The following is a 27,796-nucleotide window of genomic DNA, read 5'->3' on the forward strand; positions in this document are numbered from 1 at the left end:
GATTGGATTTTTTATGCTGCTTCAGTCTCTGACTCTTTAACATTTTTGCCATTTTTCATGGTTCTCTTTTTATTCTCTTTAAAAACACTCTGAAATTCATCTGGATCCATTAAAAACAATTAATAAATGATATTTAAAAAAATATTTGGCAGAGGGATATTTTAATGCTGTGGCTCTTTGACTCCTACAGTTTAATATATATTTTTTTATTTCATTATTATTATTTTTAAACGCCCCTGGTCTAAACATTCCACTTTTCTGACGGCTAATAAAAAAAATAATGATGGTAGCATAGCATTATCGCAAATACACAATTTCAACCGCAGATCTCTTTTCACATCATCGGCGCAAAAATGCTAATGGCTCTATCAGGAAGTCCACTTTTGTTATCGTCACAGCAGAGTGATTTTAGAGCGCGGGATGTTGTCATTAGCATTTAGTGCACTTTAGCTTGCATTAAGGCATCCCAAACACACGGCGTGGCTTTTTAGCCGGACCGTTAAATAGAAGCTAAAGCGCTATATAGTCCTTATTTTTGACAGTTCAACCCAAAAGGCGCTAAAAAACCGCAAATACTGCCGATGGAACCCTCTAATTCGAATTTGTACGTTACAATCTCATATTCTTCTTTATTTATCACCCATTTTCCTTTTGAATTTCCACGTTAAAACCATTTAAAAATTGGTCTACGTACTTTTTTTTTCTTTTTCTGTCGAGTCACGTGCCCTCTGCTGGCTCATGTACGTTTTTTTTAAAAAAGAAAGCTGATAGCAACATACCGTATTTTCACGACTATTCGGCGCATCGCATTTTTAGCCGCAGTTTCAATAACGAGTGCTGTTTTTGTATTTTACACACACAAAGGACGCACCGTTTTTAAAGACGCAGCCAGGCATGGCATATTTATATTATATATGGAACCGTAATAGCGCTGTCTACGGAAGCAGCCCCAGACGCTATTTCCGGTGCGAGTAAATTTAAGACTTATGTGCGCCTTATAGTCGTGAAAATGCGGTAGTTGTTTTTTTTTTGGTCAAATTTTAATAGCATGGATCAGTGCTAATCTTGATATCTTATTTTTGACTATGCTTTGACAGGATTCTATTACTTATTATTATCTATGTGTAAAAAATCCTTGAGCTCCCCCCTCGTTAATAACGTGACTCACACCCATCGGCATCTCCCCCTGACCCCGGCTGACCTCGAACCCTCAATACGTCTTCTGTTTGGCCCCCCTCGGGCTGTCGGAACCGGGCGGGACCAGAGGATGCCGTCTTCCCGTTTTTAGGCCTATCGGGAGACACGCGGGAAACGGGGGGCTAAGGGTTCGGGGGGCCGCAGATACCCGAGACGCGATAGTCCGGACAGAAGTGAGTTTAAACGGGTTAATCTGGAGACAAAGGATTAAAATCTGATTTTTTTTTTGCTGGTTTTACGGGTTTTTAGGGGATTTTCAACAGGAGGTATGTAGAAAAATGGTGCTGGGATTGGCGTTTTTTTAGTATTGGCAGTTGTTTTAAAGCCCAGTTGGCTGTAAAATTCCAAGTTGTGGCGTGTTTGTGCGCGGCGACAAGATGTCATCTTCTTGAAAGAAGCCGGAAAAAACAAACAGATGCGCAAAAACATGTCAGATGGTCCTGGATTGTTGTTTTGTGGACCGCATTTGGTTCGTTGTGTTCCACAAAAAGTTGTTAGATTTGACTTTCGTAATACATCGGGAAAACAATAGGCAAATATTTGGAATTTGGATGGAATTAATGATGACAGTGCTTTGTTTATGCTTGTTTCCCACATTGTATGGTGCAAGGTTGTCAGACTCGGGTTGGTTCGCGGACCACATTAACGTCAACTTGATTTCACGTGGGCCGGACCATTTTAGATATAATATTTAGATTTTTTAAAATAAATGGATTAAAAGAACTGGATTAAAAGCCCTGAATACTCAGTTTTTTATAGATCTAAAACAATGTTTATTTTAGCTTTTTTTTAAATATATTTTTAGATTTTACAAAATGATTTTTGAACTAAAAACACAGAAAAAATGGATAAAAAATGACAATGATTGATTTAAAAGGGGGAAAATCAATAAATTTAATATGATGCGGCGGCCCAGATTTGGCCCCCTGGCCGCCACTTTGACACAGGTGGTACAGTGCGAGAATTTTATTTTTTTTGTCAACCAATGATTTTATTCGCTTGGTATTAGTGATTTCTGCCAGTAATGCTTTGTTATTTGAGGCTATATTAGTCCAAAAACAGTTTATATGTTACAATAAGTGCTGATTGTTACCATTTTTCCTATTACTTAAACATATAACATTGTTCACAAAATGAAGGCACTCCCGTCCAACTCATATTTTCATTCCTTTCATTATGCATTCTTCGGCTACTGCCATCCATACTCCGGCGCGACTTATAGTCCGAAAAATACGGCACGCAAATGCAAAATTTGAAATACTAAATATCAAATAAGAGGTGTGAGCAATCGGACTTGACCTTGGGCGCAAAATCACGTGATGGGGACAACCCTCCTCAAAAGTTCCGTCTTGCATAACCGCTTATGGCAGCCGACCTTGTAAGCTGTGGCAAAGTGTGTGTTATTGTTATTGTGTGGAGGGAGAAAGGGGAGTGGCTTTCTTTCTCTCTCTTTGCTCTCTTGTTGCACCGTGCTACGTAAAACGAGCATTTCAGGTCAAGTTACCCAACCCCCCCCCCACACACACACACACTTGGTGATGCAAAAAGGGACATTTAGCTAAGGTTACAGCGAGGCCACGCTTCAAGCAGCCAGGGGAATGTAGAGCACTAGCTAGCTCTAGCTTGGATCAAAACAACTCCAACTGGAAGCTAGCTGAACTGGAAAGCTGGCTAGTGAACCATTTTGCTCAAATCACCAATTGGAGACGAAGCATACCTATCAACTTATATGTTTTCCCCCTATTTTATACCATTTTTGATCATTTCAAATTGTGTACGTCGTATAACAGGATTTTTTAAAAGTACGTTTTTGTCAAATCGGCCTCCTTTTAGCCATTTCGGCTCTAATCCGGGTTGTCTCGGTCACCAGTGGCAGACGAAAACATCATTGTCGACCGCTAATATTGTCCTGATTTAAGCATATGTGCATTCGCCTTTTCACTATATAAATATAGCGTATAGAGTATAGTCGTCGGTCTTTTGGTGGCTGGTCTTTTGGTCGCCGGTCTTTTGGTCGCCCGTTGTCGCGGTCCGGGCGACCAAAAGACCGCGACCAAAAGACCGGCGACCAAAAGACCAGCGACCAAAAGACCGGCGACCAAAAGACCGGTGACCAATCGACCGCACACGGACTAATGTGGCACCGCGTCCACTTGGGGTCAAATTTTAGACTTTTAAGTGTGCCCTATGTAAGTAAATATGTGTTTTTATACGTTTTTTTAATCGTTTAATAAGGTGAATTGCAATCATTAATAAGGGGAGCAATTGGCACAGGTTGACAGGTATGATGAAGTGATGCACACATGTACAAATAAGATAAAATAAGGTGGAATGATGGTGTAAAAACTGTTTCCTAAAAAGCAAAAATGTTTGGAACTAGCGTCATGCACCCTGCAGAAAGGAAAAAATAATGTTTAGAGTCCATTGAAGAAATAATCTCCCTGTGCCAAACAGCTGTTCGAATGGATACAGAAGATGGGACATTTTTTTTTTAAACTCCCATAAGCTTTCATTTTTCAAGAAAAAAAATAATCATAATAAATATATGACATAACTCCGGAAGCTCACATTGGTATATTAGGATGGGAAATGGTCTCCACCACATGATAATGCTATGTGATTTTGTATTTTGTTTCCTTAGGCATGGAAGAAGCGGTGGTTCATGCTTCGCAGCGGCCGCTTGACGGGCGACCCGGACGTGCTGGAGTACTACAAGAATGACAACGCCAAGAAGCCCATTCGTGTGATCGACCTCAACTTGTGCGAGCAGGTCTGTTTGCTTTTCATACCAAGTGCTACCTCTACTTCCAAAGGAGCCCATGTCTACTACCTCTACTTCCAAAATAGCCTATGTCTGCTACCTCTACTTGCAAATTAGCCCATCTCTGTTACCTCTACTTCCAAAGTGGCCCATCTCTGCTACCTCTACTTCCAAAGTAGCCCATGTCTGCTACCTCTACTTACAAAATAGCCCATGTCTGCTACCTCTACATCCAAAGCAGCCAATGTCTGCTACCTCTACTTCCAAAGTAGCCCATGTCTGCTACCTCTACTTACAAATTAGCCTATCTCTGCTACCTACTTGCAAAATAGCCTGTCTGTTACCTCTACTTCCAAATGAGCCCATATCTGCTACCTCTACTTCCAAATTAGCCCATATCTGCTACATCTACATCCAAATTAGCCTATGTCTGCTACCTCTACTTCCAAAATAGCCCATCTCTGCTACCTATACTTCCAAATTAGCCTGTCTGCTACCTCTACTTGCAAAGTAGCCCATATCTGCTACCTCTACTTCCAAACTACCCCATGTCTACTACCTCTACTTCCAAAATAGCCTATGTCTGTTACCACTACTTCCAAATTAGCCAATTTTTGCTAACTCTATATCCAAAGCAGCCTATGTCTGTTACCTCTACTTCCAAATTAGCCAATTTTTGCTAACTCTACATCCAAAGCAGCCCATGTCGGTTACCTCTACTTCTAAAATAGCCAATGTCTGCTACCTCTACTTCCAAAGCACTGTATGTCAGCGGGCCTTATGTTTGACGCCATTGTTTTCGATTAAGACTTAACCACTCCCAAACGTCCTCTTTTTGTCAGGTGGATGCCGGGCTGACGTTCAACAAGAAGGACCTGGAGCACAGCTTCATCTTTGACATCAAGACCATCGATCGCGTCTTCTACCTGGTGGCAGACACCGAGGAGGAGATGAACAAGTGGGTGCGCTGTATCTGCGACATCTGCGGCTTCAACCCCACTGACGACGGTATTTATTATTATTATTATTATTATTATTTATTTATTATTTCTTTGTGCACATCATAGCTTTAAATTTTTAGAAGATTGGAAAAATATTAGGTTTTCAAGAATTTTTTTTAAAGGGCTAGTACACATTAATAAAATATGATGTTGAAGGATATCGTCAAAAGAAAGCCCAAAAAGCTTACGGACGGTGTTCCACCTCTCTTTTTGGGGGCGGACCTTATCTGATTGTTCTCTCCGCACCTATTTTTGTTAACCTTCTCAAACGCGGGTCGAAAGCGGGAGTGTGAAAGCGTGTGGGAAACAAAGCTTCTCGCACATCGCCTTCATTGCACTTCTCACAAAAGAATGTCCTTGGCTCTCTTTTTTTTGCACTCGTCTCCGCGTTGCTAACGCGCGACAGTCACGTTGACGATACGAGACGGCGGCCGACAGCATTTTAAGCTGCTATGAAATGGTCAGCGTACCAAAAAAAAAAATATATATATATATAAAATGCAGTTTTACTTGTAATAATGTAACAATTTGCCTCTGCATAGTTGAAACCCAAACATGGAAAACAAAAGTTAAGTCTCGTGGTTTTCATCGTGTGAAGAGTTGGAGCGCAAAATTGAAAGTGGGTTACCGCAGGAAGAAACCCCTGAAAAATATGATTTAATCTCAGAACTGTGAGGTGAGCGCGCTAACCATACTGCACTATGTTACCCTAATTCTTATTGATAAATGACATATCAATAAATACATTTTTATTCATCTAAAGATACATTTTTAAAATTAATTCATCAGGCATTTTGCTATGACCGTTATACCCTTGCTTATCACTTTTTTGCGGATGGATTTGTGTCCAAAATATGGCTTGCTGTAATGTTAAAGTCACTTAATGTAGTATTTTGTCACATTTTTTTATGATTAGGGGCACAAAATCAGCCCTTGATCTGTCCTGTTGAAAAAAAATCATTTTTTTTTCCACTTCTGTTGCATGACCATTAATTTCCCTCCCCACTTATCCTCACAAGGCTCGCGGGGGGTGCTGGAGCCCATCACAGCCCACTACTATGGGCACCAATCGCATGTCCAAAGAATCTAAAATAGCCGCCGCTCTGTCCCATCTCTCTTTTTTAAGAGGCCGCAAAGGCTGGCCAGCAGTCGTCCATCGGGGGTCCGGCGGCCGACACCCCCCCGCACGTGGGGGCCACGCTCACCGCCATACCGCCTCCCTACCAGCCGGTCAGCGTGCGGCACCTGGACTCGCAATCCAGCACGGAGGAACCCCAGGATTACCTGTGGCTCTCCAACTGCGAGAGCAAAAAGCCTGACAGGTGAGACCCCCACTCCCACCTCGCCCGGTTCTTCTCGTCCTTCCACTTTTTTTTTTTTTTTTACATCACCTGGCCTAGCTCGGTGACGATTGGCCGGTCTCTGGAAGGAGACCGGGAGGAGTATTTGCTCCTGGAGGAGTGCGAGAGTAGGACTCTTCCTCCGCAGGCTTCTTTGTGAGTGGCCGGCTTGAAAAGCGCCAGCTTTTTTTGCAGTGTTTTACACACTCAACCCCCCCCCCCCCCCCCCCCCCCCCCCAAAAAAAAACCACCCCACTCAGAAAATGTCTGGAAGTCTCACACGCATGTTTTGAAATTAACCCACTGCTGTTACGTTTAGGATTGGGTAGGATTTATTCAGATTTTTGGTCAAAATGTGCATTTCAAAAAAGGAAATGCTATTTGTAGGTTTTTGCCTTAAATCTGCTTGCACAAATTCCTTTTTTTAAACAGGGCACTTATTTAACTAATTGTCTGCCATTGATGGCGCTAGGCGTCCAATCCTTTTTGATTTTGGAGAGGGCGAATGAACGAATAGGCGCCACATTGTGACCATTGGTTGAAAACTTAGCTTCCCTGAAACAATCCCTGTCTGCAAAAGAGTTAAAGATGATTCCCTTCCGCGTGCTCCTCTCAGATCCCACGCCGAATGTTCCAAGTCTACCTCCTCCGAGACGGACCTGAACGACAACCTCCCGCCGCACCGGACGCCCACGTCGTCCACGTCGTCGGCCAAGCACGGCTCTCACAACGGCTTCTTCGGCCCGGCCTCCGCTTCGTCCCTGTACGACTCGCCCCCGTCCCGGGGCGCCTCCCTCCTGAGCGACAATGGCCTTTACCACTTACCCCGCAGCTACTCTCAGGTGAGCATATATCTATGTATGTTTGTGTATATCTATGTATGTGTATCTATGTATGTTTGCATATATCTATGTATGTGTATGTATATGTATATATGTTTATGCGTATGTATATGTATGTGTATATGTATGTATATGCATATGTATATGCACATGTGTATATATATGTATATGCACATGTGTATATATATGTATATGCACATGTATGCATATGTATATATGTATACATATGTATATATGTATGCATATGTATATATGTATGCATATGTATATATGTATGTATATATGTATGCATATGTATATATGTATGCATATGTATATATGTATGCATATGTATATATGTATGCATGTGTATATATGTATGCATATGTATATATGTATGCATATGTATATATATGTATGCATATGTATATATATATGTATGCATATGTATATATATATATGTATGCATATGTATATATGTATGCATATGTATATATGTATGCATATGTATATATGTATGCATATGCATATATGTATGCATATGCATATATGTATGTATATGCACATGCACATATGTATGTATATGCATATGTACATATGTATGCATGTATGCATGCATATATATGTATCTATATGCATGCGTGTATATATATATCTATATGCATGCGTATATATGTATCTACCGTAATTACTCGAATATAACACGCAGGTTTTTGCAAAATAATTAATTCCAATAGTTGGGGGTGCGTGTTATAATCAAAAACTAATTATTTTTTTTTTTTTTTTTTTTTTTTTTGGTCTTGTTACATGGCCCTTAGCCTGGTGCTTTTTCTTGCCAAATAAATTGAATTGAATAAAATAAATTACAAATTTTCGATCGAAAAAAGCATTGTCAAACTCACTTTGACGCACGGATTTTACGTCATCTCGTAGAGCCGACGCACGGATTTTACGTCATCTCGTAAAGCCGAGACCACCACTGCCCCCCTCTAGCCTCGTACCCGTCTCAGTTCACCCTCTCTCAGTTCAGTGTTATAATCAATAACTAAAATAAATTACAAATTTTCGATCGAAAAAAGCATTGTCAAACTCACTTTGACGCACGGATTTTACGTCATCTCGTAGAGCCGACGCACGGATTTTACGTCATCTCGTAAAGCCGAGACCACCACTGCCCCCCTCTAGCCTCGTACCCGTCTCAGTTCACCCTCTCTCAGTTCAGTGTTATAATCAATAACTAAAATAAATTACAAATTTTCGATCGAAAAAAGCATTGTCAAACTCACTTTGACGCACGGATTTTACGTCATCATGTGTTGTGGGAGGAAGAGGAAGTGGATGAAGGAAGCGTGGACGTTGATAGGATTCTCAACGAAGAGATGTATGAGAGGACAGACAAAGAGAGAGAGGAACTTTTCATTTGAAGGATTCTAATGAATAAATTTGTTTGAACAAAACAATCGTGAAACGAAGAAAAAAAGGTAAGATTTCTGATTTTCGTCAGCGGGAAATTTTAGGTGCGCACTATATTCGAGTACTGCGTTTTTCCAGATTTTTTTGGCCCAAAGTTATACCTGCGTGTTATTTTCGAGTGCGCGTTATATTCGAGTAATTACGGTATGTGCATGCGTATATATGATTATTGAAGACAGATGTCCCCAATTCCATCAATGTGATTTCCGGGAATTGTGCCCCCTACCATCAGGACACCGTACTGCTCCCCAAGTCGGCCTCGTCCCCGACGGCGCAGGCGGACGCAAACGGCGACGGGTCCGAGCTCTACGTCTTCAACACGCCCTCGCGGAAGCCCTCCATGGAGACGCAAATCCGAAACCTGTCGGTCAGCTACGACATCCCGCCCACGCCCGGAGCCAACTCCACCTACCAGGTACCGCGCACCTTGTCGTCGTCGGAGAGCGCCGGGGACGTGGTGCCCCCTCCCAGGCCGCCCAAGCCCCCCTCCGGACCCCCGCCCGCCCCCGCCGATCGCTCCCCCACGGACACTTACTACGTGCCACGCTCGGCCTCGGAGACGGACGGAAACTACTGCGTGCCGACTAGCGGCGGGAATAAAGCGCTACGCAGCAACACCATCGGAACTGTCGACTGTTCGCGTATACGTAAAGGTTTGTACTCTACCGTTTTTTTTCTTCTCAACTTTATTGACATCGTGATAGAAACAAAAATATTGCTAACAGTTAAGCTAACAGGGCTTGATTTAAAAATCGTACTAATCAAGTGTTTACGACTCGTGACGACTTCACAAATATTTCATAAATAGTTTGCCTCGATTCATTGAAAATATTATTTCCCTTTTTACTACTACAATTATACTCCTAAAAATATATTAATTCTCATATTACAATTTGATTATCATCCTAATTGTATTTGTTCACATAACAAAAACAGTACTTTCGCCCATGTAATATGACTCGATCAGCTTTTTTTTATTTATCTTTAATCGTCCATTTTTTTTCTTCATCTAAAAATGTGGAAATGACCATTTTATTTTTCACGCTGTCCCTTAATTTCCTGCTATCTTCCTCCCTCTTTCTCCCTTCTGGCGATAAATGTCACATGAGTGTTGTTGATGGCATATGAGCTGTCTGAAATATCAACTCGGATCATCTGTGCTTTCAAGGTGCTAGCAAAAAAAAAATGACTGCACCAATGCACATGTAAAAAACAAATTTAGCACTCAAATCTGGCTTTTTTATTTTACCATTTCATATCAGGGAACACCCACTTTTTTCAGTAAACCTGCTTGTGCCAACACAACCGTAATTGAGAATTATGCTTAGCTTTCTAGCACTACGCTAGCTAGCACGTGTTGACAGAGCGTAGCTTTCTAGCGCTGCGCTAGCTGGCATGTGTTGACAAAGCCTAGCGCTCTAGCGCTGCGCTAGCTAGCACGTGTTGACAGAGCCTAGCTTTCTAGCACTGTGCTAGCACGTGTTGACAGAGCCTATCTTTCTAGCGCTGCGCTAGCTAGCACATGTTGACAGAGCCTAGCTTTCTACCGCTGCGCTAGCTAGCACGTGTTGACAGAGCCTAGCTTTAAAAGGGGGAAAAATCAATAAATAGAGTCTGCTATCATTTTAACTAACATTTCATAGTGCATTTAAAGCCAATAGAGTGTTTCTAATTTTAACTATTAATAATAATTATTATTTTTTATATTATTTTATTCTAGATCTTGGTTCTCAAGACTGCTACGACATTCCCAGATCATTCCCGTCGGACAAGAGCTGCTCATTCGACTTCAATGAAAGTTTCAACAGCTACTTTGTGAGTTCCTTTTTAATTTATCTACTCCTCCGGTTACACCCGTCTTGACTTACGTCGTTATTTTCGTTGCCAATAACAACCCCCTCTTTCCATAACATCTTCAGAATTGAATTAAAACAAAATTTGATAAGAGGCTTGGGATGTTCAACAGCGCCATCGTGCGTCCAAGGACGCTATAACTGCACTTTGTTAAATCATGCAGTCTTTCAAAAGATATCATAACTGCTGAGCTTTTTCACTGAAAAAAATGTAGTTTTTCCTGTAAATGTTAAATTTGTGTCATGTATATTGAATTATAAGGTAAAATAATAAGATAACACTGTACGTACAGCATATTTTATTGTTATGTTTTGACTTCATCGAAATTCGGCGTCGTAACCCGAGTATTTAAATTAGAAAAAAAGAGAATCCACTTTCGGTCTTAACAAAATGTCATTTTAATGCAAAACAGTTTTTTTTTAAAATTTCTACATTTTCTTCTTAATTTAAAAAAATGATATAATAAAAAAGAAACATCTTACTGTTTATATGGGCAAGTAGCATTTGGAAAAAAAGGGAAAAAATTAATCAATTTCCAAAATTAATTAGATGAATTCAAGAATTCCCTGGCTACCACTGACGGCGATAAATGTCGAACGATCGCTAGCGGCCCTCCTAGTCGAAACAGATTGGACATCTAGCCACCGATTTTGTTAAAATCACATTATTTTCGAGTAATCGGATGCAATTTGTCACATTTTTTTGTAGAAAAACAAAGGCATGATGCCAGTGGGCAGTCAGTCAACGGAAGAAATGGACCAGAACTACGTTCCCATGAGCGCCAACTCGCCATCCCAGCATCACTCGGGCAGCCTGTCGGAAGCGCTGCACGAGACCAACTACGTTCCCATGACGCCCGGCACCATGGAGTTCTCCTCGCTGGGCAAGCAAGTGCCTCCGCCCGCCCACATGGGCTTCCGTTCCAGTCCCAAGACGCCGCCGCGGAGGCCCATGCCCGGCGACTGTCAGCCGCCGCCCGTGGACCGCAACCTCAAACCCGATCGCAAAGGTGGGATTCTTTTGTGGGGCTTCGGGGGCTTTTCGGTGGTACTTCCGAGTTCTAATTTGCTGTCATTCATTGAACATTTAACACGTACCTCGACATACGATCGTAATCCGTTCCGAGACTGAGATCGTATGTCGAGCTTTTCGTAACTCGAACGAACGTTTCCCATTGAAATGAATTGAAAACAAATGAATTGGTTCCAAACCTCTGAAAAAACACCAAAAACAGGATATTGGATTGGAAAAAATGTTTGATTTCTTCTATTTCGCCATATATTGACAAAGGAATAAATAACAAGTGGTTTATTAGTAATAAAATGTGTTTAATAGATGTAAAATTGCGGAGGGTAGAGAGAGCGACATACACGGAGGCGGGGGTGTTCGGTTGGACTTTATCCACGGCAACAACGCACTTGTAAACGAACAAACATATTTAAATTAACTTGGATAAATATATACAGACACACTCAAACATATGCTTAATGTAACTTTGCACAAAACTGAATTCTAGTTTTGTCTTAATCTTTTGTTACCTTCGTTTGCCCAATAAAATCAAAACTACAAATAAAAAAAAGCCTGATTTCAACAAAGCAACAAAAAAAACATTCACAAATCTTTTCTTTATCAGTGTTTTTGCATAGTTACCAATTGTTTTTTTAAACAACCTGTTTAACATAAATGAATCAACCGGTATTCTTTTATTCCGCTCAAACTGCTACAAAAACTGAAGCCTTATTGATTTTATTTTGTATTTTTAACATCAACGTGGACGAGGCACTAAAGATAGAAATTAGCCTTTGGCTATAATCTTACGTATTTACATGTATCTGTTGATTAATATGTATTCCCTTTTTATTGGATAAATCAAACTCAAACTTATTTTTTCTCGTCAGACCGCATTCGCAACCCCAGAAAAAGCATTTTTAATTTATTTTTTTTAATAAACGTCCATCTGGCCACAAACACACCTCCGAGGACTCGCCGTGCATGCACAGCTGCGATGTCAGCCTTTGTGTGGGAAGCATGTTTTTCCTTCCCGCGTCGCCGTGGCGATGGTCTCAGGGCGGGGCCAGTGTGCTTTGCATGGTGGGGAAGTGGTGAGGGGCAATTGGTATTGATGTGATTTGAAATGATGATGTCTTCTTTCGCCAATCAGGTCAGAGTCCTAAAGTAATAAGAGCAAAGGGGGTCGCTCTGGAGCGAACCGACTCCCAAACCGTAGGCGAGTTCCCGCGGGGACGACGCAAGGGTACGTACTCCTTCACCGGACCCCATCAAAGTCCTTTTGACTCTTTTTTTTTTGCATGTTTTCAGGGGTGCTCGGGGCGATGAAATTCACTGTCACTCAATTTTGTCCGCCTCGTGATTGCTGTTTTTTTTAATACTTGACTGATTTATTTTGTAATTTTGAAGAGTTGAGATTCATTTTGGTCATTAAAAAAAAGAAAGAGAAACTCACAAAGACATGGCATTTTGGGTCATGTAGGCCACAATATGAGTATTTAGTATTCCCATATATTTAGTTTAAACGCAGGTCGCAAAATGGAATGTCTGCATATTTATTTTTATTTTTAAATTGTATTTTGTTTTATGTTATTTATTTTGTTTTATTTTTTTGTTTTATTTTTTTAATTTTAATGTTATTTTATTTTTTTAATTTTAATTTTATTGTTTTAATTTATATTTTATTTTATTGTTTTAATTGTATTTATTTTTTTTTTTAAATTTTTGTACTTTTATTTTATTTGATTTTTTTAATTTTTATTTTATTTTATTTTTTTAATTTTTATTTTATTAATTTTTATTTTATTTTATTCATTTTTTATTTTTGAAAACTTTATTTTGTTCTTAAGTTACTTGTGAGTTTCTTTTCCGTGACCTTTTAACTTTGACCTTTTCACCCCGAGATTGAATCAGTCTTTTGTGCCTTGCTTCAGGAAAACCTGCCCCGCTGGAAATCAAACCACTACCCGAATGGGAAGAGCCCTGCACGCCCGTCCGCTCGCCCGTCACTCGCTCTTTTGCCCGGGAGTAAGTATGCAACTTTTTCACCCCAAAAAAAAAAAAAATAGTTTTAATTAGAATGGTGTGAAAAAACAAGGGTGTGTTCACGCAATTCAGATTAAATTTAATTTCCACCCAATTTAATGTCGCATGAGGAAAACCACGTCAACCAAAAAGAAGATAATTGGATAAATGTAATGTGTACTTTAATATTATTTTGTCAGGAATTTGGTATTTTTAATTCATTTGAACATATTGTTATTTATGGATGAGTATTTCTATTTCACTTGATTGTTTTTTAAATTTGTTTTTTTTATATCGTTATGGCAATGTTTTTTTGATGAGGCAAATGAGTTCATTTCAAGTGTTTCCCAAGCTTTTTTGAGATTTGGATTCTAAGGCGCCCTGTGTATTTTGGAGAAAATTTAAGACTTTTATGTGCGCCTTATATTCGTGAAAATACAGTAGTCTACCTCATTTTTAACCACGAATTGGGGGGTCAGATATAAATTGTGAACACACCTTTTAAAGCTGTAGACGCCATTTTAGTAGCCACTAACCCTCACGCACGTAACTCTCTATTTGTGTGGGTTTTTTATGGGTGTTTTTTATTTATTTAATGTTTTTTTTTTTTTTTTTTTTTGCAAACATTGAACATTGTGAATGGTGCCCAGTTTCTCTAGGTTCCCCATGCCCGCCCGGCCCCCGTCGGTGCATAGCACCGCCTCCAGCACTGACTCCGAGGACAGTGATGAGAATTATGTAGCCATGCTCTCTAATATGAAGAACCAGTCAGACGAAGCAGTATGTAACACACAACGAAGACACTCTTATTCCACTTTCAACTTTTTTGCTTATTCGCGGGTCGTCGCCAAGAAAGACGGACTTTACGTCGCCGCCGTCGGCCGCATTGGATGTTTGTCGCAACGCAAATCGCCAGGCGCATTAGTTTTCTGTAAAAAATGATTTTTTTTTCAATTGTTTTTTTTTTAGACAAAAATGGCAGATGTAAGAAACTAAAATTTGATGATTCTTTTCCCTTTAGTTTTTATTTTCAAATATATTTAAATGCAGAATATTTCCCTTTTTAAAATTGTCTTTCCCTTATTTAATAATCCCCCCCAAAAATATTTACATTTTTCTTCCCTTTAGTTGTTATTCAAATATATTCAAATGCAGAATATTCCCCTTTTTTCCTTTAAAAAAAAATGTTTTTAACTTATTTAATGATAATCAAAAAATATTTACCATTTTATTCTCTTTAGTTTTTATTCAAATATATTCAAATGCAGAATATTCCCCTTTTTTCCTTTAAAAAAATGTTTTTACCTTATTTAATGATAATCAAAAAATATTTACAGTTTTCTTCTCCATTTTTTTCAAATATTAAAATGCAGAATATTCCCCTTTTTTCCTTTTTAAAAAAATGTTTTTACCTTATTTAATGATAATCAGCAAATATTTACAGTTTTCTTCTCTTCAATTTTTTCAAATATTACAATGCAGAATATTCCCTTCTTTTCCTTTAAAAAAGTGTTTTTACCTTATTTAATGATAATCAGCAAATATTTACAGTTTTCTTCTCTTCAATTTTTTCAAATATTACAATGCAGAATATTCCCTTCTTTTCCTTTAAAAAATGTTTTTACCTTATTTAATGATAATCAAAAAATATTTACAGTTTTCTTCTCCATTTTTTTCAAATATTAAAATGCAGAATATTCCCCTTTTTTCCTTTTTTAAAAAATGTTTTTACCTTATTTAATGATAATCAGCAAATATTTACAGTTTTCTTCTCTTCAATTTTTTTAAATATTACAATGCAGAATATTCCCTTCTTTTCCTTTAAAAAAGTGTTTTTACCTTATTTAATGATAATCAAAAAATATTTACAGTTTTCTTCTGATAAAAAAAGATAATATTTTCTGTTTTCTTCCATTTTGCTTTTTAAAAATATTTGAAGAAAATAAGCTAAAATAATTACTTTCTCGGAAGTACCACTTTTTTTAATGTTATAAAATTGGCAATATAACAGACCACCGATATATAAAAATATCCATTCACTGAAGGACAAAACACAAATTAATTTTAATTTTAGGCTTAAAAACAATTCCCGAAAGTCCCAATTTGAACATTTCCCTGCTCATCTCCCAAAGTCCCCCCCAAAAAACGGCCATTTTGTCGGACAAAATAAAAAAAACGCCAGCCCCGGATGGACTCCTCCCCCTTTTTTTCCCCTTCCTCTTTCTGTTCTTCTTTTCAGGTTTTCAGTTCTCGGAAGGAATGTTTCTCCCTTAATTGGATGCCTTTTAACTCATTCACTGCTGTTGACCGCAATGCTGCCTTCAGGAGCGCCACGTTTTTTTTAAAATGTTTTATTTTTTGCCACATTGGCAACGTCGGTGGTCAGTTTGAGCGGATAGGCCACGCCCCGCGTTGAATTTTGGTTGATCTTTTCACGTGACCAATCAAATTTTGTCGTTTGCGTGTTGATAAATAACATTGTTCAATAACAAATATAATAATTTAATAAAATAATATACAATATAATAAAATAATATACAAAATATTATAATATAATAAAACATTATTAAAAATATAATAATATTATAAAATAATATAAAAAAATAGTTTTAGTCCAACTACTTAGAGTATAATAATTTAATAAAATAATAAAAATATTATAATATAATACAATAATATCCTAAATATAATAATATAATAAAAAATATACAAAATATAATAATATAATAAAATATTATAAAAAATATAATAATATGATAAAATAATATAAAAACTAGTTTTAGTCCAAGTCCTTTGTCTTCTTGTGGCCATTGTCCACGATTTGACAATTTATCAACACAAAAAAATCATTTTCCTGCAATACCAGGTCATTAAATATGTAATATTATAAGGAAATAAGTTGCAAAATGATGAGCTATAAACATATATTACTTTTTTTTTTTGTTCTTTGAACCAGAAGTTGCTCCGTTTTTGATACAGCGACAAAATACCACTTTTAGCATAACATTAGTAGGAAAAAAGTAGTCATTTTGTTGCTTATTTTTACGTCAAGTGAACCGCAAATTGTCCGGGTTACCTGGACTTCCATTTTTGGTAGTTCTAAACGCAAAAAAAGCGTCTGGCGTCAAAATACAGCCGCTCCGAAGGCAGCATTTCAGACGTCCAAATCAGCAGAATTGGACGTCTCCCCCCGTCCGTCAAATACTGCCAATGCTCCGTTCCTGTTTTTAACCCTTTTGTTGCCCTTTTCCAGCGACTCACCATCTTGCTCCCTGCGCCGTAATCCCCGAAGTCCTTCATTTTCTTTACCTGCTTTTTCTCCTCTTTCCTCCGCCGCTCCTCCCCTTTTTTTTCGGTGTAGAGAGGAGTCCTTCTACTGCACGGTCCCCATCACCCCCATAAAGAGGGAGGTGGAGGAACTTGACCCCCCAGAGGAGGTGAGCAGGGTTGCCAGATTTGGAACTTTGCCGCCCGCCACCATTGTTGTATTGAAGTGGAGGTTTTTTTGGAAAAGCGGGGGGTTTAGACTTTGGATTTGGTTCTGCGTCGCCATCTTAGTTCCTAACGACTCCACCGTACTTGTAGTTGACAGATTAACATCATAGATGTGTTGTTGTTTGATTGATTTATTTATTTTTGGATCGGTGGGATGACATTTGATTTGTTTGCGGTGATTGTAGAACGCAAAACTGGGCGCCCCGATGACGGTGGATGGCGGCAGTAGCCCCATGGTCAAGCCTAAGGGAGACAAGCAGGTGGAGTACTTGGATCTGGACCTGGATTCGGGAAAGTCCACGCCGCCTCGGAAGGTACGAACCAACCCAAGTTGGACACCCCTGTTATAAAGCACGTGTCAAAGTGGCGGCCCAGGGGCCAAATATGGCCCGCTGCATAATTTTGTGTGGCCCGGGAAAGTAAATCATGAGTGCCGACTTTCTATTTTAGGATCAAATTAAAATGAAGAGTATAGATGTGTATTCGATTTCCTGAGTTTCCCCCTTTTAAATCAAAAATTGTAATTTTTAAATCCATTTTTTTCTGTGTTTTTAGTTCAAAAATCATGTTGTAAAATCTAAAAATTTATTTAAAAAATCTAAAATAAACAGTGTTTTAGATCTATATAAAACGGAATATTCAGGGCTTTTAATCCAGTTCTTTTAATCCATTTATTAAAAAAAAAATCTAAATATTATATCTAAAATGGTCCGGCCCACGTGAAATCAAGTTGACGTTAATGTGGCCTGCGAACCAACCCGAGTTTGACACCCTTGTTATAAAGCACATGTGTCAAAGTGGCGGCCCGTGGGCCAAATCTGGCCCGCCGCATCATTTTGTGTGGCCCGGGAAAGTAAATGATGAGTGCCGACTTTCTGTTTTAGGATGAAATTAAAATGAAGAGTACAGATGTATTTAAATTTCCTGATTTTCCTTTTAAATCAGTCATTGTAATTTTTTAATTCATCTTTTCTGTGTTTTTAGTTCAAAAATCATTTTGTAAAATCTAAAAATATATTTAACAAAGCTCAAATAAACATTGTTTTAGATCTAAAAAAAACCCTTAATATTCAGGTCTTTTAATCCAGTTCTTTTAATCCATTTATAAAAATAAAAAAAATCTAAATATTATATCGGCCCACGTGAAATCAAGTTGACGTTAAAGCCTTCCGTACTCCATCACGGCGCGTCTCTTACTCTAACACACGGCTTCCTGTTTCAGAGCAAGAGCAACGGCTCCGGCATGGCGGCGTCGGACGAACGCGTGGACTACGTGGTGGTGGACCAGCAACGGACGCAAGCCCTCAAAAGCACCCGCGAGGCCTGGAACGACGGCCGCCAATCGGCAGACGCCGACACGTCGTCCAAAGCGGCCAAGTGACCCGTTTTCACGCACCTCGCCCATTCGTCCTCCGCAGTTCCGCCGGCGGGATTTTGCGGAAATCCACCCGGCCGTCTTCCGTCGATCGCCGCCGCCGCCGGACAAAAGATCGCAAAAAAACGTGGAAGTCGTACGTGATTTTGGTCAGACTGTAAAAAAAATAAGTGTTATGTACATAAATCGGAACAAGTGCCCTTTTTTTGGCGGATTCTGCGGGGTAGAATCCCGACGGCGGCGACTGGCGGATTACTGTGAGCTTTTTACGCCATTTTTCCAATTTCTCCGCGTCGAAATCAGGTACGCGTACTAACGAACGGTTAAGTCGTCACTAATTTATTTCAGCGGCCAACGTTTTCATGGTCCGTTCGCCTCATTTCCATTTTTTTTTCAAAGCAGTTAACACCGCCAGAAATGCAAAAAAAAAAGGCCTACTAACCTGTGAAACATCCCGAATGTGTGTCGTCAGATCTGTACATATTAATTTTTTTGTTGTTGTTTTTTTTTGCTGACAGTGATTCCAGTTAAGGCGTCGATTTTTACAAATGTGCCTACTAAAAAATGTCCCGTTTTTTTGGACGTTTTCCCCCTCACGTTTTTTTTTGTGATAACGGGCTGCCAAGTAGTTGACATTTGTGTTGTTTTTTTTTAAATTGTGAGAGAAAAATGTACAAAATTTCATGTGGACTAAATAAAATCCAAACTCAAGTATTTTTTTAATTAATTAATGCTGCTTAAAAGTGGAAATGTCTGACGGGGTCTTCAATCTTTTTAATGAGGTAAGTCAAAACTCAAATGACTATACATAACTGATCTTTAAATGTAAAGCCGTATCTAACTTTTTTCTCCCCAACCTGCGTCACCTAAAGTGGCCGCCAGAGGGCGCTGTGGATTAAAGAAACGAAAGTGGCTTTTCCTGCTTCCAAGTTGTTGACTTCCGCTGGTAAATACTTTCTCATTTCTACTCCAAACTATTCTCTAATATATTATCAAATCAATCAACAACTTTATTTGCATTCGATAAATCATTTTTGAAATATTGTTGACCCCAACTTTTTCAATTTCTGCTTACTTACAGCGATTAATAACAATCGTACACTGATCATAAATTATAGCGTGGTATTTGGCACGCTTGTGTTCTACGGTATTTCAAATGAAAGTTCATATTTTTCAAAAAGTAATGAACTATTCATCATTTCTCATTTGGGAATTAATTTGGCTAACCTTAACCTTGTGTGTATTAACGTTTTTATTCTTTTTAACGTATTTGATTTTCTACAGTTTTACACTTCCCTCATTTTCTGAACCGCTTATCCTCACTGGGGTCGCGGGGGGGGGGTGCTGGAGCCTATCCCAGCTGACACCTTGAATTAGTGGCAAGCCAATCACAGGGCACAAGGAGACAAACAACCCTTCACACTCTCACTAGGGCCAATTTAGAGTGTCCAATCAGCATATCATGCATTTCTTTGTAATGTGGGAGGGAACAGGAGTGCCCAGAGAAAACCCACACAGGCCTGGTTAGAACATGCAAACTCCACACAGGTGGACCGACCTGGATTTGAACCCAGGTCCCCCACGTTGAGGCTGACGCGCTATCCGCTCATCCCCTGGGCCGCCCTAGTTTAACACTTAAACAATTTAATTTCAATAATGTCCAATACTATTTTTAAGAGAAAATTACCACTTAAAAAGCCCTGTTTCAATTGCTACAATTTAAACCAATTAAAAAAAAACACACAATCTATCCTTTACTACAGTGGCGGTCTGTGCATTTTCTAGCAGTGCCTTCAGTGAATCAACCCCAACCCTCAAAAACTATTTTATGGCTATAAAACCTCTACTGCAGCTACAGCTGCGACACATAAAAAATCATCAATAATAACCTCATACAATTGAAATATTATTTACTAATATAGCCATATTTTACTCACCAAAAATCCCTTTTAACTGTACACAATATCCATCCTCCTTTCTTTCTTCCTTCTTTTCTATCGTCATCGAAGCTAATGCTGAAAGTCCAGCCTGTCCTGTCGTATTTCTGGCATCGTCCGTCTTCAAAATGGCTTTAAATCAACACAACAATATATTTGCTTGTGCAGCTCGCTCCAAATACAGTTTGGTAGCTCTGGCTAATCACTAGCCAATCATAGTTGGTGAAAGCAATGACGTATCCCTACGCCTGCGACAAGGCATTGTGGTGTTCCCAACTCGAACTGTGATTGGTTAAAGCAACAGTCTTATCGATGCTTGTTTAATGCAGCAGAGCCTGCAGAAGTGATTGTGAAGGCCTTGAGGCAGATTTCTGACCCTGGCAACAAATAATGGCTGAAATGTGATTTGTTAAATGCTTCAATATGAAAACACACATCTGGAAGCAGTGCAACCAGGGGGGAAAGCAATGAAAGGAAGCTAACAGACAATTTGGAATTATTTAATAAGTACTAATGGACAAAATATAATATATGATTCAGATATTTCTTAGGCCAGCAGTGAAGGCCTTGAAGGCCCTGACGGCCCGCCACTGTCAAAACGTTGTTAATTTACCCATTAGCTGATTATTCGACTCATAAAAAAATGTATCACAGCCATTACCTCATTCCAAATGGTCCAAATGTATCAAATATGTATTTTGCTGCATCATTTCTACATTCGGTAGTTGATTGTACTACCCGATGTGCTCATTAAATTTTAATGCCTGACTCTAGCCACTATTAATGTAGCCTAATGCCATCTGCAGCGATGCGTTGACATTTAATAAATGGCAGAAAGGCAAAATAGAGACGGTCATCAAAAAGTAAAAGAGCAGCCAAAATACTTTTTATGAGCTGAAGAAGCTACAAATTGTACTTATTTCGCCTTTTTATCGTCCAGTGTAAATGCCAAACCGCGTTTTTGACTCCAATTTGTTTACCGAAAACACCATTCGTTTCGCCAGAAGTTCGCTAGGTATCGTTAGCGATACGTTCCACGCGCATTATGTACATTTTCTATTCATATTTTCTAAGTCTCCTCCATTTTTTTTCTCCTCCAAGGTGAATGCTGTATTGTTTCTCAGTTTGGAAAGCCGAGTTGAAACGACGGGCGAGCGACAACACTGGCAAGAATTCAAAAGAAAGGTGAGCTAGCTAAAGACACGCGCGCCAACTACTTAGCATCGTTAAGAGACGCGGCTTATGGTGCCAAGAAAAGTTGAAAGCCGTAAGTGGCTGTTTCCAGGAAAGCAGATGCTACGCTAATGACAAGAATGACTCATGGCCTCCCCGTTTACCTGCGAGGACAAAACACATTTAGCCATAATGATCTCCACAAACAGCCATCTATTAGCTAGCTAATTTTAGCCTATGCAATGCTGTAATGCAGCCTAAACAAGAGCTAGAAAGTCATTTCTTTTCAGCGTATCTTATGATTGACTGAAGCTTCTCCCATTATTTACTGACCAGCTTGGCCTCTAAGCAATTATTTAGACAGTTTACTCTTTATTAAAGACAAAAAGGGGTGATATTATTCATTTATGAGTTAATATCGAATCCTTGGGGCCTGACAAACAGTAGTTTTGCTTATGAAACACACTACAGTAATCCCTCGATTAACGTGAATTCAATACGCGATTGTTTTTCGCTATTAATTATTAAGTGTATATATATATGTATATGTGTGTATATATATATATATAAGTATATATATATATATATATATATATGTATATATATATATATATATATATATGTATATATGTATGTGTATATATATATATATGTATGTATATGTATATATATATATATATATATATATGTATGTATATGTATATATGCTTATGTATATGTGTGTGTGTGTGTATACTATGTGTATATGTGTATACTATGTGTATATATGTGTATATGTGTGTATATGTGAATGTGTGTGTATATATATGTATATGTATATATATATGTGTATATGTGTATATATATGTATGTGTATATATATATGTATATGTATCAATATGTATATGTATATGTATTAATGTATGTGTATATGTGTGTATGTGTATATGTATATATGTATATATATATATATATATATATATATATATATATATATATATATATATATATATATATATATATATATATAATTTTTTAAAGTTCATAAAAATGTGAAAATCCACTCTGACTCAGCACTGAAGAAAAAAAAAAGTTATAATAGAGGTGACCTTACTTTGCGATTATTCGATTATCGCGGCCATGTCTGGTCTACATTTCCTGCGCTATTCGAGGGATTACTGTACTGCATTTTCTTTACGCTTGAATGAGGGATGTCCAAGCTACACCTTGGGCCCCCTGCCTAGTTTTTATTGGCAAATAAAAATATCATTGGTTAGCCTAAGTTCATCCCCCATTACACTTGGCAGCTTTAACACCAGATGGAGCTCATCTAGGCAACTGCATCGGACGCCTTCTAGTGATGAACTCATTTCAATTTACAGCAGATGGTGCCACGCGGATGTCTATTGTTGTCAGCGTGCGTGGCTGGCGGCCATCTTGGGGAGGGCAACCGGCCAGTCGGAAACGAAACTTAAAAAAATCTGTGATTATGTCATTTTAGTGGATAGCGCGTACCAATGATAGCACACTGAAGTCATCATTTAACAAGGGTAGAACTCAAAATGAACTCATTGGCTGGCACTGAGTGGGAAAAAAAACAAGATCAAACTAAAAACCTAGAGGCCAGCGACCCGAAGCTACGGCTAGCAACGGCGCGAAAGATGATTAGATGATGAAAATAGCCGCTCCCCAGCAAGTGGCTCATAAAAAGAGAAATCGCAGCCATTGTTTATGGCGGGTCGTTAGCCGGGCATTAATTGCTATTAGTTCTGGTCTGGTTCCAAGCGTCCTCCACAGAGGACGCATCAATTGGCCGCGGCGCAACGCAGTCCAATTAGGCCTTGCGAGGCCAATGGGCCTCCGGAGGAACCTCTGTTCTCCGCGCCGACCATTCGCTCTCTATTAACGCCACGTGCGTGCGTCCGTCCATCCGTGCGTTCGTGCGTGTGTGCGTGCGTGTGTGTGCATTATTAACGCCGGCCAAATGGCGCTCGCTGCACGTCTTAGAAACGTCTTTTCTGCCAAAGTAAATCGTGCGGGTCAACGTCATGTTTCCTGCTAAAATTCAAATGATTATCGATATAGTATGTATATATTTAGGGAAGATTTACTCCTTTTTTTCCTTTGCATAAAACATCGAATATTTACATTTTTTTTAAAATAAATACATGAAACTGAGATTTTTTAAAAACAATTTAAATAGGGAAGATTTACTCATTTTTTCCTTTGCTTAAAACATCAATTTAAAAAAATGTAAATAGGGAAGATTTACTCATTTTTTCCTTTGCATAAAACATCAAATATTTACATTTTTTTAAAATAAATAAATGAAACTGAGATTAAAAAAAAATTAAATAGGAAAGATTTACTCCTTTTTTCCTCTGCATAAAACATCAAATATTTACATTTTTTTTAATAAATGAAACTGAGATTTAAAAAAAAAGGAAAGATTTGCTCCTTTTTTTCCTTTGCATAAAACATTGAATATTTACATTTTTTTAAAAACAAATACATGAAACTGAGATTTTTTTTAAATTTAAATATAAGTGAAAAAAAATACAAAATGACTATTTTTATTTTTTTTATTTACTCAATTATCGAAACTACTTAAACGATATATTAATCTATGAAATAATCAGTAGCTGCAGCCCGAATATTTTTAAAAAAATATATTATGACTTCACATTTTTAGCTGTATTTTTATCAATTCAATTTTCTATATTTATTATTCTTGAATAATACTATTTTTTTTTTAGTTTTTTCAGTTCTGGGGTCGTGGGTTCAGCCAATCTGTCCCAAAATCTCATAAAAATAAGTAAGAACAAGGTTTGAAAGTGCAGTCCTATCATTGATTGGATCTACAATACATTTCCTCGCCATGTTTGTCTTTGGAAGTCTTCAAAATTTTCTCCTATTCATTTTCCTTGGGTCTCTCTTGAAAAAACAAAAGAACAACATAAAAATCAATTTCCCTTTTTTTCCTCAGCCAGCCTGTGTGCACACTAGTCGTCTTCTAAAAAAGTTATATGGCGGAAAATACAAAATGGCGTGTACTATTTCAAAAGGCAATAATAGTAAATCTCCATAGATTGCTCATCTTCATTCAAATTTGATCGTAAAACATTGACACGCAATATTGACCAACCTTTTGACACCCAAATTTTCATGACGGAGAATCTCAAAGTGTGCCCAATTACGACACCATTTCCCCTCATTTGAAAAACAACAATTGTGCCCTACGTCACCCCCCCCAGACACCCTAAATAAGACTCGTTTGTCACCCCCCAAACCCCCCCACCGTCTTTCCCGAGGCGGAGAACGTCGTCTCCGCAGACGCGCAGCCATACATAAACATACTGTATATTCCCCCGTCATTGAAATTCATGAGGAGGAGAGGAAAAATGCAAAAAATAAATAAATAAATAAATAAAACAGGCCAATATTTCAGCTGCCTATTTGTAAAATCCATGCGGGTGAATACATGTGAAACAAATGTGAACTCTGCTGACAGGCTATTAATAAAACGCGTCCCGTTTTTTATTTAGAGCGTAGGCGCAACGGGACACAAAGCGGCTAACTAGCTAGCTTAAACTCTTTGTCGAGCAAGTAGCTGTTTTTTGCGTGACTAGCTAGCTAGCTATCTTAAACTCTTTATCGAGCAAGTAGCTGTTTTGCATGGCTAGCTAGCTAGCTTAAACTCTTTATCAAGCAAGTAGCTGTTTTAGCATGGCTAAGCTAGCTAGCTATGTTAAACTCTTTATCGAGCAATTAGCTGTTTTTGCGCATCTAGCTAGCTTAAACACTATCGAGCAAGTAGTTGTCTTTGTGCGGCTAGCTATCTTAAACTCTATCAAGCAAGTAGTTGTTTTTGTGCGGCTAGCTAGCTATCTTAAACTCTTTATTGAGCAAGTAGCTGTTTTAGCGCGGCTAGCTAGCTTAAACTCTTTATCAAGCAAGCAGCTGTTTTAGCGTGGCTAAGCTAGCTAGCTATCTTAAACTCTTTATCGTGTGCGGCTAGCTAGCTAGCTTAAACTCTATCGAGCAAGTAGCTGTTTTTGCACAGCTAGCTAGCTAGCTTAAACTCTTTATCGAGCAAGTAGTTGTTTTTGCGTGGCTAGCTAGCAAGCTAACTAGCTTAAACTCTTTATCGAGCAAGTAGCTGTTTTGCGCGGCTAGCTAGCTAGCTAGGGCTTGCGTAGGTTTTCTCCTGTTACTTTGATTTTCCATCCCACAAATGTGCATGCTAGGCTAGCTGGCTAACTGTCTAAATTGTCCCTAGCTAGGATTGGTTGTCCTTTATCTCCTTGTGCCCTGCGATTGGCCCGCCACCCATTCAGGGTGTCCCCCACCTGGTGTCTAAAGCCAGCTGGGTTAGGCTCCAACACCCCTGCGACCCTTGTGTGGATAAACAGTTCTGAAAAGGAACAAATTAGCCTACTTGTATAGTAAGTATTAATATTGTAGCTGATATGATTTCATGAAGAAATGACGCACTAATAATTGTCACTTGTCTGAAAACGGCTAACGATTTAATTGGCGCAGTCCGTGAAAATGGCTAAGAAAGACGAGAAGCCACCGGAAGACCTTTTAGTGGCTTCTGAAATAAGCGAGGAGGCGTTTCTCAGCCGGGCTGGCGTGGAAGCAAAATTGGAAATACAATCTATTAAGGAGGGATGATGGATTCGCTGCCGCCACACACATGCATCACATTTCACTATGCACTTAGTCATTATTATTATTTGCGCGTGGGACAGCTGGGCCGTAACTCACACACGCACACACACACACACACACACACACACACATTGCGTGCGTTACAAAAAAAGGAAAACACATCAACATCAGGAAGTTTGGTTGCTACGACTCTCATATCAAGCGACTCGTGTTTCCCCCATAAAAGACTTCAAGCCGCATTATTTTTTTAGGAAAACAGTATTCTTGTAAAAAAAAAAAATAGTAAACTTGCCATACTACTCAAATCCATTTTTTTTAAATGGGGAGTAAAACCACTGTTTTATAAGGCCAACATTTTTGGTAGGAAAAAGTCATGATTTGACAAAAAAGGTGATTTAAAAAAATAAAATAAAAAATAAAAGGTGAAATAGATACTTGTATAGGTAAAAAAAATAATTGGAGGTAGACATTCTAGAAAAACCGCTGTTTTATAAGGCCAACATTTTTGGTAGGAAAAAATTGCGATTTGACAAGACTGATTTATTTTTATTTTTTTAACCAAAAAGTGAAATAGGCACTTGTATAGGTAAAACAAATAATTGGAGGTAGACATTAAGGCGCAAAATTAAGCAAACTTGTATTAAAAAAAAAAAAAAAATCAGGAAGGAAAAACATCGGCAAAAAATTTATGATAGTCAACAAATGACATTTTTCCACAAAAAGACACTTGCGACCAAAATGAGGCATTTTTTTTATCAAAAAAGAAAAAAAACGTCAAATGCAGGAAGTACATTCTAATATTACAGGCAAAATCAAAATCTGTCCCTTTTTGACATTGGGATTAAAATCGGCAAAAAATTTAGGAGTCAAGAAATGACATTTTTCCACAAAAAGACACTTGCGACCAAAATGAGGCATTTTTTTTTCATCAAAAAAGAAAAAAAACATGTTATATGCAGGAAGTAAATTCTAATATTACAGGCAAAATATAAATCTGTCCCTTTTTGACATTGGGATTAAAATTGGCCAAAAATTTATGATAGTCAACAAATGACATTTTTCCACAAAAAGTCACTTGCGACCAAAATGAGGCTTTTTTTTATCAAAAAAAAAAAAGTCAAATGCAGGAAGTAAATTCTAATATTATAGGCAAAATAGAAATCTGTCAATTTTTTACATTGGGATCCAAAAAAAAAATCATGTTTTCCAAATGATAAATAATCAAAATGACTGCCACTGTCCTCAGCTTTCCTCTTTCCTAGACGGACTCAAATCTCCTCTTTTTTTTTTGGTCAATAAACCAAGCAATTTCTTCCTTCCCTTAGCCGAGAAGGCGTTAAAGTTTGTTTTCAGAGTGTCGGGAAATCCCATTAGGCTTGAAAACGAGCCCAGGCGCTCGTCCAGCTGGGTGCCGGATTGCCGTGACAACCGGCGCTGATAGAGGGGCGACGGGTCGGCCCGACTCCGTGCGTCGTCTTTCATCTTCGCCCCGCGTTTCTGCCCCGTTCCCTCACGTGGAGTGCAAATAAAAAATAGCAAAAAAGCGTAAAAACACCATCTCACGCCAGCGCAAAAAGTCCAACTCTAAAATTTCTGCTTCAAAATGCATCCGTAGGCAAAAATATGTTATTTTGAAGCTTTTTCGGGCTATGCTAGGTGTCATTAAAACATATTTATAAGGAA

General features: G+C 38.5%; 2 protein-coding genes across 9 annotated transcripts in view; both read left to right on the forward strand.

The window, feature by feature from the left end:
- The window catches only part of gab1 (GRB2-associated binding protein 1), a 36,140-nt gene extending 17,079 nt beyond the window's left edge, over window positions 1-19,061 (forward strand). For 2 of the 3 annotated variants that reach the window (XM_077605752.1, XM_077605754.1), the window contains 12 exons: window positions 3,839-3,967; window positions 4,801-4,966; window positions 6,086-6,281; window positions 6,916-7,141; window positions 8,826-9,246; window positions 10,314-10,408; window positions 11,156-11,456; window positions 12,609-12,701; window positions 13,390-13,483; window positions 14,131-14,260; window positions 17,161-17,289; window positions 18,198-19,061. In XM_077605752.1, the coding sequence (XP_077461878.1) occupies window positions 3,839-3,967; window positions 4,801-4,966; window positions 6,086-6,281; window positions 6,916-7,141; window positions 8,826-9,246; window positions 10,314-10,408; window positions 11,156-11,456; window positions 12,609-12,701; window positions 13,390-13,483; window positions 14,131-14,260; window positions 17,161-17,289; window positions 18,198-18,356 (2,139 nt within the window). In that variant the 3' untranslated portion in view covers window positions 18,357-19,061. Of the gene's footprint in view, window positions 1-3,838; window positions 3,968-4,800; window positions 4,967-6,085; window positions 6,282-6,915; window positions 7,142-8,825; window positions 9,247-10,313; window positions 10,409-11,155; window positions 11,457-12,608; window positions 12,702-13,389; window positions 13,484-14,130; window positions 14,261-16,841; window positions 16,918-17,160; window positions 17,290-18,197 lie in introns of all 3 variants that reach the window. The other variant, XM_077605753.1, reaches the window with a different exon arrangement.
- Window positions 19,062-19,258: 197 nt separating this feature from the next.
- inpp4b (inositol polyphosphate-4-phosphatase type II B) overlaps window positions 19,259-27,796 on the forward strand; it is a 142,709-nt gene continuing 134,171 nt past the window's right edge. For 2 of the 6 annotated variants that reach the window (XM_077605740.1, XM_077605735.1), the window contains exons 1-2: window positions 19,260-19,296; window positions 21,389-21,472. The gene's annotated coding sequence lies outside the window, so the exon portion shown is untranslated. Of the gene's footprint in view, window positions 19,297-21,388; window positions 21,473-27,796 lie in introns of those variants that run through there. The other 4 variants (XM_077605746.1, XM_077605739.1, XM_077605741.1 and 1 more) reach the window with 4 other exon arrangements.

Source organism: Stigmatopora argus, chromosome 7 (genome assembly GCF_051989625.1).
Source record: "Stigmatopora argus isolate UIUO_Sarg chromosome 7, RoL_Sarg_1.0, whole genome shotgun sequence".
NCBI lineage: Eukaryota > Metazoa > Chordata > Actinopteri > Syngnathiformes > Syngnathidae > Stigmatopora > Stigmatopora argus.